Below are 13,606 nucleotides of genomic sequence, written 5' to 3' on the forward strand. Positions count from 1 at the left end.
TTTTTTTTTTTTTTTTTTTTTTTTTTTTTTATAATTGCTAGTTGAAAGTATGCCAGGAAAGAGTAAATCTTATTAACTCTTTAGAGTTAGAAAAATATATACTGGCAAATTTCATAAAAATAAAAATATCTGAGGTGCAGAAACATTGGAAGCTTTTGCCTTTATCTAGTGTTTTCATTATTTTACTGGGTGACCTTAGGCAAGTTGTATTTCGTGAGAGGGCAGAATTTCTATATTTGTGAAATGAACAGGTGGACTTTCACACTCTGTCCCTTTCCTCCCTGAAGTTGTACTATTACATAGCTGATATTTAGTGTTTTGTAAAAATAAATTTAAATGTGGGTTTGAAACATTCATAATAACTGCTTTAAAGCTACAGGGAGAATTATTTACAAACATCCTATCTATTTCTGTCAGGGTTTATTTTGTAAAGTTCTCCAATCAATCCTTTTAATATCTGATTGCATAGTTAGACAAATTCTGACTTACGTATGCTGAACACCAGTTACACTTCAAAAAAAAGTTATCCAATCCATTTCTGCATTATCAAATATGACAACAAAATCTTAATTGTTGAGGATTTTGTATAAATTAAAAGTTATTTCTGAAACCCTGTCTAGTACTCTATAGCTAAAATAATTTGTGAAGGTTTCACTTAATTTTCTATAAAAAGCCTGCCTTTCACTCCTTACCTGATTCTTGCCATTATGAAGATGTTCAGCAAATAGAAATATGGAGTTGGAGTGTCCCATGAGAAATATGTGATTGGATTTATTCCACCTGTGTTTCGAGTTTAGCTTTTTGGTTAACCTAGATTTTCTAGCAGAATCGATTTCACATTCAATTCATTCCATTGTTTTTCAATATGGAATGCATTTGGGCTTTTTTAGTAAATATTAAAAGGGAAAATTATAAAATCCAAAGTATTTTATTATTTGTTTCCATATTAAATGCAATTACAGTAAGATTTGGGATTTGAGAACAGGAGACAGGTAAAGTATTAGAAAAAATTCTGATCCTTATGTTTAAAAGGGAAAAGCGGCAAATTAACTTACTTTGAGACTCAGGTCTTTTAGTAGGGGCCATAACAAAATCTTAGAGTTGGGTGGTGATGATTTTTATGTTTCCAAATGAATATTTTTGAGATAATGTGGCCTGAATACAAAATTGATTTTCATAGAGAAAAGCCTTATGCTTTCTATGTCTTCTCTTAAGTAAACTTGCTATGATGTGAATAAGCTATTTCTTAACAATAGAATAAGTTAGAACTTGGAAACCTGTTCATTTTTATGAGTTAATTTATGCACTGACTTCTTGATAACTATATTAGGATTTCTGAAAAACAAGCTAAGTGATATGTCTTCAAAAAAGTGCTTGGAATAAAAGTGATGAACTTTTTTCTTGGTAAGTGCCACATATATCAAAAGTATGTGGATTTATTTTAACCCCCAAAAGAAATTAAGTCCCTGTGTATCTTCCTTTTTACCTTAGGTATTATGGCATATAGAACTCTATTTAATTAGTATTGTGTATTTGTAAAACTATAAGTTGTCCCCTAGGTAATGTTAAGTGGGAAATTGGATGAAACACACACACACACACACACACACACACACACACACACACATGGAGATTCAAAGAGAAACATGCAGAGAGTCATTCAGCAAAGTTTCACTAAAGTAATTCAAAATTAGAGCATAGGATTCAATGGAGAGGGTTGTGGATATGGTGAACAGTCCTGAAAGAATTGAGGTTATCCTTTGCACCATTTGCAGTTTTGAAACTTTAGGCTGGAGGTTACTCAAAACTGGTAGAAAACAATGAAAGAAATTGTTGTTTCTGTTTACTTAAGACAAGGAATAATTTTGAAAGTACGCGACAAGAGGTAGAGCGGTTGATGCAAAGGATGAAATCTGCCAGTCAAGATTACAGACCACCCAGCCAGTGGACGATGGAAGGCTACCTTTATGTCCAGGAGAAACGTGAGTTGCAAAGACAGAAGTTAATGTCTCTTATGATTAACATTCTGTTTCTGTGAGATGTGAGTTGGTTAGTTTCTTTTCCTTCAAGTAGGAATACTGAAATTCCTGACAGCTTTATCCTACTTAGTCTGCTCTGCCAACCACTGCCACCTAAGTGTGGAAGTTCTTCCCCTTTGCACCATCAGATTCTCTAAGTTGGTATGTTATTGAACTTGGAACTTACACTTTTCATGATGATATAGTAACACGAGTTCAGGTTTAGAATTTAATTGTGATATCTATCTCAATTTAAAGTTTCATGGAGAATTAAAAATCAAAGCCTTTATCAGATGAATCATCTTGGTGACTTTCATAGTAGATTTCCCCTTCAGCAGCATTATTTCATTTAATTCTGTGCTCTGACAGTTTTCAGGAGTAAAATTGGCAATTATGTAATGTCAAACTGGCACTCTTTACTTCCTGATGTTAGGAAATAAGCATCAGACCCAATAGAACACTACTATAATTGCCTCACACTAAGAAAGTTTTTCTCACAAAAATTAATAAAAAGTCCTTCAAACTTGTATAACTAGGGTCCTTTCTTGTCATAAAGTGGAACGAGTGTGACTAAATTAACTCTTTGTTTCAAACCAGAATGCCCTAAAGCACTCTCTTACTGTTTGTGCTAAAGGAACAGTTGTTTTTTATTTCCAAGTGCATCATGGACCAGTATCCTCATAAAACACAAAATCACGTGCTTGGATTTTGCAGTAATTTCAAATTGCTCTGAAAGTTTTGAAATGCTTATTCTCACTTTCTGTACTTTATCTCACATACTGGGACTCACAGACCACATGCAGTAGCACTGCTCCAAGTCCCCCTATCCGTAGACAATAGATCAATGCAAGCGAATAACAAACAGTTTGATCCAGTTATCTTGGCAAACATTTATTACTACATAGGTGGTAGAGGGCTACTGGCTCAGGAGGTCTGCTTCCAGGACTTCTCTCTCGTAACTATCTACCTTTGACCAGTCTGCTGCTTTCAGATGTTAAAATGGTAAATCTGATTACCTGCCTATCTATTCTCTAATTAGAATATCATAAATAGGTTTTACCAAAATTTCTTGAAAAAGACCGATTATTTGGTCATATATACCGTATATGGATTTGACTCAGGACTCTAAGGAAATGTTTGAATACTGAATAATTATTCCATATTTGAGAGCCTCACTGTGAGGGTACCTGGAGGGGAGCTCACATTTTGCTGAGTGGAAGAATTTGTGGATAGTGAGGCCTGTTCAAACCTGCATCTGGTAGAGGAGGTGCCATCCTTTTGCCTGAAGAGTTTTTATTCATTTTAACTCAATAATACTTTATTTCTTGAGGTTCCCCCCACCATTGTTAACACAGTTGCTGAAAGCTTTGTGAGTGTACAATATCTTGTTCTAAACATAAAAGCTTTGGATTACCTAGCAAAATTCTTGTGTACATAACCTTCAAATATGCCCTGTTCAATTGCTACTTGGTAGTTTATCCATTGGATGGTGCCGTGGTTTGCTTACCCATTCCCCAGCTGTTGGACATTTAGATCAAACTAAAAGCATAGTTCCTACCATACGACCCAGCAATCCCACTACTGGGCATATACCCTGAGAAAACCATAATTCAAAAAGAGTCATGTACCAAAATGTTCATTGCAGCTCTATTTACAATAGCCAGGACATGGAAGCAACCTAAATGTCCATCAGCAGATGAATGGATAAAGAAGATGTGGCACATATATACAATGGAATATTACTCAGCCATAAAAAGAAATGAAATTGAGTTATTTGTAGTGAGGTGGATGGACCTAGAGTCTGTCATACAAAGTGAAGTAAGTCAGAAAGAGAAAAACAAATACCGTATGCTAACACATATATATGGAATCTAAAACAAAAAAGGTCATGGAGAACCTAGGGACAAGACAGGAATAAAGTCACAGACCTACTAGAGAATGGACTTGAGGATACGGGGAGGGGGAAGGGTAAGCTGGGACAAAGTGAGAGAGTGGCATGGACGTATATATACTACCAAACGTAAAATAGATAGCTAGTGGGAAGCAGCCGCATAGCACGGGGAGATCAGCTCAGTGCTTTGTGACCACCTAGAGGGGTGGGATACGGAGGGTGGGAGGGAGGGAGATGCAAGAGGGAAGAGATATGGGGACGTATGTATATGTATGGCTGATTCACTTTGTTATAGAGCAGAAACTAACACACCATTGTAAAGCAATTATACTCCAATAAAGATGTTTTAAAAAATAAAATAAAATAAAAGCATAGTTCCTTTAATAATTTCAGGGCTGGATGGGTGGACAAAATGCAGTGTTTTATGCACCTGTCTGATGTTGGTATCTTTTGTTCTAAGATACCTGACTTCTCTTCTGGGTCAGGCTGAACCGATCATAAAGGCCTTTGTGGCACTGACCTTTTTTTCTGAGAGTTCCTGTCCCTCTAAATGATAACATCTACTCTTAGGCTACAAAACTCAGGTAAATCTTCAACTCTAGTGCCTCTCTGTAGCCTGGGACCAAGTCTGTCCATTTATCTTGTCGATTAACTTTGAACCCACACCTTCTCTCCATCTCCACAGTCTTGCAGTGACCTCCTAACTGTTCTCTTTTCACCTCCAGGCTTGTCCAGCTCAGTCCATTCTCAGAGAGCTTCCAGCAGATCCGTGCAGTGCTTGCTTGGTTGTGCCTCTCCTGTGATGGCCCTGGCCGAGCATGGCATTCAAGGCTCTCACAGTTGGGCTCCTCTCTTTTTAGCGTCCTCTCTTATGATGTTGTCTTCCTGCTCCCACGACAGCTTCCATCTCCATTTTTCTCTATATCTGCCTGTGTTATTTTTATAGCTTTAGCGAGGTACACTTGGCATGCATCAAATTGCACATATTTAAAAAGTACAGTTTGATCAGTTTTGCCATATGTATGCACCTGTGAAGCCATCACCACAATCAACATAATGAACATATTCATCACCTTCAAAAGTGTTCTTATGCCCCAATATAATCCCTCCCTCCTTTAATTCCCACTTACCATCCACCCCTCTTCCCCTTGCCTAGGGATTTAAAAAGAGAAAATGAATGGATTTATATGCTGTTGGAATTATTTTTCTATAAGAGACAAGTATTCAAAGCCCCTTTCTACTTGGAATCTTTGAAAGCATTTATATTAAGAAAATCTGACCACTTCACTAAAACATATTGATTGTACTCTTGGTGTCACTGAATAAGTCCTGTGGGAAACAGAAAATGAGATGAAGCATATGGCTTCAGGGTGTTTATTCTGTAATGGAAGGCACAAGATTAACTCACACAACTAGCAACCAGTGATCAATAGTAAATATCAGAGCTGTAAATTGAGTGATAAATGGAGATGGATGTAATGGGGTGGTAGCAGATTATTGCTGTTTAGACATAGCATTCCACTTTATCTGGATATGTGGTTTGTATGTTACCCACCTCTAGGCAAACATTAAATTACATTCTAGTAGACTCCAGTTTAACCCGGAAGAGCATGGGGTCCAGAATCAGAACTATGTTGGAATTTTATGCTGCCTGTTAACTGGGTGATTCTGGGTAGGCAACTTTCTGAGTTCAGTCTCCTCATTTATAAAAGAGGGATATTTATATCTGTCTCACAATAATACTGCAGGAATTAGAGATAGTGTATGTAAAATGTCTGTTATCAGTAGTGGTGCATAATAATACCACTGTGCTTCTAGGAGCCCTTACTATTCTGTGTAATTTATATTTGTCTCATTTAATTCTTAAGACAACTCCTGAAAAATATCATTCCTCTGAAAAGAACAACTCCAATCACATGTCCTATTGATGAAGAAAGTAGCACCATCTGCAGCTCTTAAGCTTTATTTTCTTTTATGTAAAATGTACTTTATAATGTCTGACTTTAAAAGTTCCTAGATAAAATGTTGGCACTTAGTAGGTATTCAGTGAATGTTAATTCCCTCCCATTCCACAGATATCATCTCAGCAACCTCAGATGATCACTGGGTAAAAACTTGTTTTGTTTTGCAACTTTAGAGCTATAATAAATTCTATTTACCCAGACTTTTTTTAGGGACTTCAGAATTGCTTGCCTAAGAACGTCTGCCCTGGCCTGCTGCCAGGCAACTTTAAAGAAAGCAGCATGTGTGTGCAGCACACTTGAAGATTGAATGCATGAGGTTCTGAACTTAAGATGGAGGCAGGAAAAAACACCTTGGGTCTAAAATGTCATCAGAGTGTTGCAGCAGCTTTATTTAAAAATTACAGTTAATATTGCTTCATAAATTGCTTCCTAAGTAGTAAAGTCACTATAAGGATTTCTATCCAGCCACTTTCCACTAATCAGCTCTAAGCCTGTAAGTGTTTTACACCACAAGTAACAGAATTATCAACAAGTATTATTAAGTATTATAGTGTGAAATGGTCCCAAAACAGAATTGAAGTTAATTGTAGTAATCCTTTGTGATTATCAAGTATATAGCTGCACCCCATAATTTTAAAATCTGGAGTGGTTAAAGCTAAACATGACCCCAAGGGCACTATTATTATAGAAAAAAAATTCAAATGGCTCATGAAACACTTTTCTCAAGTGGTGCATTTTTACAATTCAGTTTCTTGCTTTTGGATATATGGTTGTAAAACCAAGCCAAAAATAACATTGTACATAATTGTTGCTAGAGAGATCCAGGTGTTAAGCCAAATGGGACCCTACATGAAGAAGCTATAGGAAACAAACTCCATTTTCAACCCTCTCAGCCCTCTACGGCATTTGGGTGCAGGATAATTGGCTTCCATGGGGAAAAGCTGAAGGTTTTCTACCTGGGTCATGAAAAAATTGAACTTATGGTGCATCCCTGTGCCCTGGTGAAGCAGCATTAAACAGTTTTTAAGACTACTGGATGATTAAGTGGCACACTGTGGGAAAGGGTTGCACACCACAGCAGGATTGTGTTTATGGGGAAAAAGAAAGTGAGCAGTTTACATATACAGCTTTTAATATAAATGGTAGAAATTATTTTCCTTTTAAAGAGTAATTTGAATTCACTTTTTTCAGATTAGTGTTAAGAGGAAATAACTCTATGGTCAGTAAAGCCTTAGAGAAAGATGAGTGATTCATTCCTTCATTCACTTAACAAATCTTTGTTGAGGAACAACTGTATGTCTGGCCCTGTTCTAAGGATTAAGAATATACTAGTCAACAAGAAGACATCACTTGTTCCTGTTCTCATAGAGCCTTAGTGATGGAGACAGACAATAAATTGGGTGAATTAGTAAAATGTTAATCATATCAGTGGTAAAGTGAAGAAATAAAGTTAAAACAAGAAAGAGACATAAGAAATATCAAGGTGAGGGTGTTGTGATGTTAGCTATCTCTACAGAAAAGGCCATTTTATAAAGGTGACATTTAGGAAAAGACCTGAAAGAAGTGACATTGTCATGCAGCTATCTGAAGGAAAAGTAGTCTAGTTAAGTGCAAATGCCCTGGGGTAGAAATGCATTCACTGAGTGCTGCCGAGATCAGCAAGGGGGCCAGTGTAGCTGGAGTAGAGTATATGAGGCAAAAGGCAGTGAGATCAATACTGAGGAGCCAGATCATGTGGGGCCTTTGCTTTTTATCTGGGGTAATGTGGGAAACGACTGGAGAGTTTTGAACAAAGGGGTGAAATGACCTGGCTAAATTTTTAGCAGGGTATTTCTGGCAGTTTCAAAAATAGAGGGCAAAGATAGAAGTAAGGAGACCTGTTACAGTACCTCAGACTGTCATTTCTCATTCTTCCTACCTCTACAGGATGCAAGTATACCACTTTTACAGATGAGGTAACTGAAGTTCAGGTCTAAAGTAACTCTTGAGTTTACAGAGTGAGTGTCGGTACTGTAAATAAAGCCAAGTTGTTTGGCTGCAAGACACTCTACCCTATACCACTCTTGCTCCAGACTAGCCTTTCTCACTCACAGTAAACAGTCCCAACTTGCATGGTCTATGGAAATACTCAGCTGTGTTTCATAGCATCGAAAACTGTACAAACTTAGATACAAATCATTTATTAACAATCTGTAATGTTTGTTTCCTTACACTAGGACCACTTGGTTTTACATGGATTAAACATTATTGTACATATGATAAGGGAAGTAAAACATTTACAATGAGCGTTTCAGAAATGAAATCCAGTGGGAAAATGGTGAGTTGTTTTTGTTTTTTAATTGAACTTGTTATTTTAGTAATGGAAGCAAAACAAACAAAAATCATGTGTGCTTATTTTTCTAATAAACGTGCTCACAATTTTTAAAAATTGAAAAGTCAAACATTTTTCTCTCACTTTAGTGACCTTGAAGACTTATAAAGAGTGGCCAAGATTTTTCTTTTATTTTGGCCATGAAATGTTTATAAGCAGTTATATTAAATGTAGGGACACCTTGATAGGTGTCATCTCCTATCCCTGGCAGCAGAGTTGTTTGCGTTGTTGGTTGACCAGCAGCCCATAGAGACTGTCAGTGGCTGGTCCAGGCTCACGGCATCTGCATCTTTCTTCCAGGTGGTCGCTTGTGGGAGCCTGGGTTTGCCCCTGCATGCCACTTCCTTTTCTGCACTGTGTACTACTTACTGAAATGCTGACCAACAAAGTTTCTCAGAAGAAATCAATCAATGCTTATTTACCCCTAAAGTAAATCAGTCACTGAATGTCTCGCATGGGTAGTGAACAGTACAGAACAAAGTGTACCTTATATGCGGAAGTGCTACAGAATACAACGCCTTTATTGCATGTTGTGTACACTCTTTTTGTGAGTTAAGATATGAATATGGCAAACAATTGGGCCTGTGAATTAAATAATTGAGCCGTCATCTAAGAATCCTAGAGCTGGGAGTTATCCTAAAGATTATTTAGGCTAGCCTTATTTTACCTGATTAAAAAATAAGGACAATAGAAAGTAAGTGACTTACTCAGCTAATTTGTGGTGTAGATCATGGCAGAGGTAATTGTTGATCTAACTTAGACACATACTCAAATACATCAACTGAAACTTATTGTGCTTGGGCATTCATTAGAGTCTAATAATTCAAAGTAAGAGACATAAAATAAAGGAGAACATACCAGAGAAAAAGAAACCTTAGATGGCTACCCCCACAAGAAGTTATTAAATGCTATAATCATGCCTAGTTTCTACCTTAAAAGTTTCATAAGAAAAGATATTGCCCAAAAGTCAGTTTATGTGACAGTCAGTGAGCTAATAATAAATAGACCAAGCCAGAGTTCTATTAATAAAAGAGATTTGCAACCAAAGACAATAGAATTAACCAGGCATTAGGTAAATATTCCCCTTAAAATTGACTGGCATTTCAGGTATAGAAGAGAATTATAAATTGAGCCTATGTTGGATCCTGTCAAAAGAGGTTTAGTTTAGTTTTAGCAGCAGACTACTAGTTGGTTACCAGCAGGGGAATCACGTGGCATGCATGATAGTAATAGCATTATAGCAAATATCTACTAGAACTTTATTATTTTGGTAGCTCTCCTGAGGTTTTGAGCCAGCTATCATTTAATACTCTACGGCTCCAATACAAACACACACACACACACACACACACATTATAGTATAATTTAACATTATAAGTGAATATGTTGAAGGGTACTAGACAGGCATGTCACAGAATTCTTTGAATAAAACATGTATATGTGATTAATTTATTAATAAATGGTTTGGTGTATTACAGTTGAGCGGTTAACATTAGGCAGAAGTCTTTGTATTTATAGAAACAGGATGTGATTATGATCTTTATACATAAACTGTACTCTAAGTTGTCATTTTAATATGGAAACTTTAGGTGGTGTATTTAATATATTTCAGTTCACCTTGTCATCATGTCAGTAATGTGCTCCACTTCTTGTTTCAGAATGGCCTTGTTACTAGCTCACCAGAAATGTTTAAACTAAAATCCTGTATCCGACGAAAGACAGATTCAATTGATAAACGATTCTGCTTTGACATAGAAGTAGTAGAAAGGTTTGAACTTTTCACTTTACATTTTTTAATAATCTAAATTATTTGTTTCTCTCTATGTATAGATGTAAATATGACACAGCATAAAGTGCTTGTTTTTCAGTCTCTTTTTTAAAGACAATATATATGTTTATTTCATTCTTTCACTTGTTTATTCAACAAATAAGTATTGCATGATACTTTCAAAAAAATAAATCAGACACAGAGTGCTACCAAAGGGTAGCAGAGAAGAATCTGGAAAATCAATAAAGATGACTGCCTTAGGGGAAAGTGCATATTGTGGACCGAGGTCCCCATCAAAATGAAGAAACCTGACGGCATTGTTCATGGCTCCTGGGTCAGCGTTTTTGTATGGTTTTGAAATCTAGTGGCCTTGTTCCCAAGGAATAATAAGACACAACTGCAAATTCCATAAGCTTCCTTTAGCCAGTGAAAATCAGTGCCTACCATGTACACAACACTGTTCTGGGCATTCTTAGCCACAGAATATTGGGAGAGACATAAAGGTTGTGCATTCAAGCTTATCATCTAGTGGAATTATTTAGCTCTGTTCCTTTATTGTTTCAATACAACTAGAATAGAAACAAAATAAGGAGTATGTTTCTTGATCTCTGTTGCATTCCATAATCTACTTTTCTTCCCCTGCATTACCACCATGCTTTTCTGAATATCTCTAGCTTTGTGTGTGTGTGTGTGTGTGTGTGTGTGTGTGTGTGTGTGTGTGTACACTGTATATATACTCTGACATACTGTATACACTGTTATATATTATAGCTTACGTACGATAGCTTGTTAACTATTTAGTAGGGCATGGCCTTGTTCTTATGCTTCTTTAAAATAGTGTTAGCTATTTTGGCCCTGTGTTCTTATGCTTTATAGATCTGCTTATTAAGTTTCCCTTTCTCTCCAAAACATCCTTTGGGATTTTTGACTGGAGTTCCATTAAAGTTATTAAATTTCAATAAATTAATCAATGGTGAGTTGAACTCTCCCAAGGATTTTGCATATCTTTTACATATATATTTTTTTCAGATTTGTTTTCAGGTATATTCTTTTAATTTAAATTTTGAATAAAATTCTTTAGTAGAAACTCTTTTTTTGTTTTATGGTTAAGATTGCCATAGAGAAAGGCTATTAATTTTTTTATATATCAGTCTGTATCCAGTACAGTTGTTGAACTCTTGGTTTTAATAGTTTTGTGGTAGGAACTTCTGGTTTTTCTATGTAGATAAATACCAACATGTTAGTGGTTTCTCTTTTCTTTTTTTCGACACTTTCTAGATATATCCTTGGAGCACACTGTTAAACTCTGTGCTTTAGTTGTTTCATCTGTAAAACAAGGATAATCAGTACCCACATCAAAGGGTTGTTGTGAGGAATAAATGAGATAATAAAGGAGACATACTTATAACACAGTGCTTGGCGCATAATAAACAGCCAACAAGTATTGATTGTTGTTATTATTTGTGGTTTACACTGGCTTAAATTCTCCAAGATAAAATTACCTTGATCTTTATAATACATTTTCCCTTTTCCTATCAGTCTAATGAGCTGTTTTCCTGTTTACGTAGAGATATATGCCTTTATCATGGTTTTAACTCACTCCTGGCTTTTAACCACACAATATTTAAATGAAATTTCCTTCTTCATGTACCTTTTCACAGAACCCTCTAGTTTTCTGTTTATCTTACGGACAGCCTCCACAATTAATTAGATTAATTTCACTTTTCTCTGAATTTTCTATTTTTCTCTCTCTTATATTGGTTTCTTTCCTCCCTTTGCTTGCTCATTTCTTGAAGCACATCCTCAAGTAGCTATCTCAGAATGGGTGCATGGGAGAGAGTTGTTTTTATGCATATTTATTGTAATATTGTGATCATTGTATATGTAAACACTTTGGTTTTAGTGTCTTCTTAATAATTGACTAGTTATCGTATAAGGCTTTCCATATTGCTATATACTCATTGTAATTATTTTTAGTGACTAGTTGTACCACGTTGGGTCATAATCTTAATCATTCTCATACTGTGGAATGTTTCGGTGCTTTTGAACTTCTGTGAATGTAACTTTTCATCCTTTTTGGTCATTTCAGGGGAAATAGTATGAGCCTAAGCTCCTTCAGATAGTCTTATACCTAAAACACTTATTGATTTCATTTTTAAAATTCCTTCTTTTTTCTTCTCTTTCCTATCTTCTTTTCTCTCTTTTCATTTCTTTTTTCTCGTTCCTGCTTTTTCTTCAAATTTTACTTTTAAAGTTAGCTAAGAATTTTAAAAAAATAATAAATGTGTGTAAAGGCATAAAAGTAGTAAATTGAATATATAAAGTATTTTTTAATAGGCACGGAATCATCACATTGCAAGCCTTTTCAGAAGCTAATCGGAAACTCTGGCTTGAAGCCATGGATGGGAAGGAACCGGTAGGGATATGACATATTCTGTAATTTAGATTTTATTGTTCTAATAATTGCAAAGTACATCTGAAAAAAATTTTATATGTCTATAGTATATTTGAAAATATTAAAATAGCAAATCAGAGGAGTAGAGACTCTTACTGTTTTCCTAGTGTTGCATCACTGGCACATAACACCAACTTCTGACTTCATTTCCCCAGGGGACTTCCAGGACTAATTTAAAACCCTAAAATTACTTTTAAAAAATTACTTATAATCATTAATTTGGCTACATTGATTAGATTATTTTATTTAGTTAATAATTCTTGAGTGCCCACTCTGCAAGGCCTGTGCTAGGCTTTATGATCAACATGATGAACAAGTTTCAGGGAAAGAACTAATCCTGGTCCTAGACCATTGTTTAAAAGTCTCCTTTGCTAAAACTGTTTGTGGCTTGACATTTTCCCTCTATCCAGATCCCCATTTTTATAATAGTTATTTTGATGTTGAAATAATTTACTTAAAATTATCAGGGAGGCTTATATAAAAAAGGGAATAAATCATTGATGACTTTTGTGAAGAACACTGCAATAAATGATTAGAGGGATGAGCACACAGAGCAAATAGGATGCACCAGCCTGTCCCTTGAAAACTATCTTTTAAATGGCAGAGAACCTGTGACCATTCTTCTGAAAAGTACCTATGCAACAACAGAGCTACACAAAGTGTGGTCCCCAGACTGAGTCCATCCTACAAACCATTACCAGGCTACAATAAGATGAGTGCAGAGATTATGATTAAGCATCTGGAAAATTTTATAGCAATGAGAAGTCATTTTACATCTGTTGAATTTAATAATAAAAAATTTGGACTCTGCATCTATTCTTTATTATGTGTATTACCTTTAAATTTTATTGTAATTTATAAAAATGTCAGTCAGCGACAGATTAAAAATTAAAAACAAAGGAAATTGGTTCTTTACCACTAACAGTTGAAGGGCAAGCCCTGACCTAGAAGAAATTTAGAAGACAGTGTGATAGCTCAACAAGTACAAGTTAGGATTGTACACACTGAGAAAAAAACACTAAGCAGATAATTTAAGGAAGGAGCAATCAGGTGAACTCCATCATGAGATACTTCCTGAAGAAGGGAAATTATGCAACATGTTGGAGAATAGAATGAGTTGCTTAGATCAGAGGGAAAGA

General features: G+C 35.7%; 1 protein-coding gene across 1 annotated transcript in view; it reads left to right on the forward strand.

Moving 5' to 3' along the window:
- The window catches only part of ARHGAP42 (Rho GTPase activating protein 42), a 293,889-nt gene that overhangs the window by 233,768 nt on the left and 46,515 nt on the right, over positions 1 to 13,606 (forward strand). The window contains exons 8-11 of the mRNA XM_007445610.1: positions 1,853 to 1,982; positions 8,090 to 8,190; positions 9,903 to 10,012; positions 12,350 to 12,428. Coding sequence (XP_007445672.1) covers positions 1,853 to 1,982; positions 8,090 to 8,190; positions 9,903 to 10,012; positions 12,350 to 12,428 — 420 coding nt within the window. The remainder of the gene's footprint in view (positions 1 to 1,852; positions 1,983 to 8,089; positions 8,191 to 9,902; positions 10,013 to 12,349; positions 12,429 to 13,606) is intronic.

Source organism: Lipotes vexillifer, unplaced genomic scaffold (assembly GCF_000442215.2).
Source record: "Lipotes vexillifer unplaced genomic scaffold, Lipotes_vexillifer_v1.1 scaffold1282, whole genome shotgun sequence".
Classification (NCBI taxonomy): domain Eukaryota; kingdom Metazoa; phylum Chordata; class Mammalia; order Artiodactyla; family Lipotidae; genus Lipotes; species Lipotes vexillifer.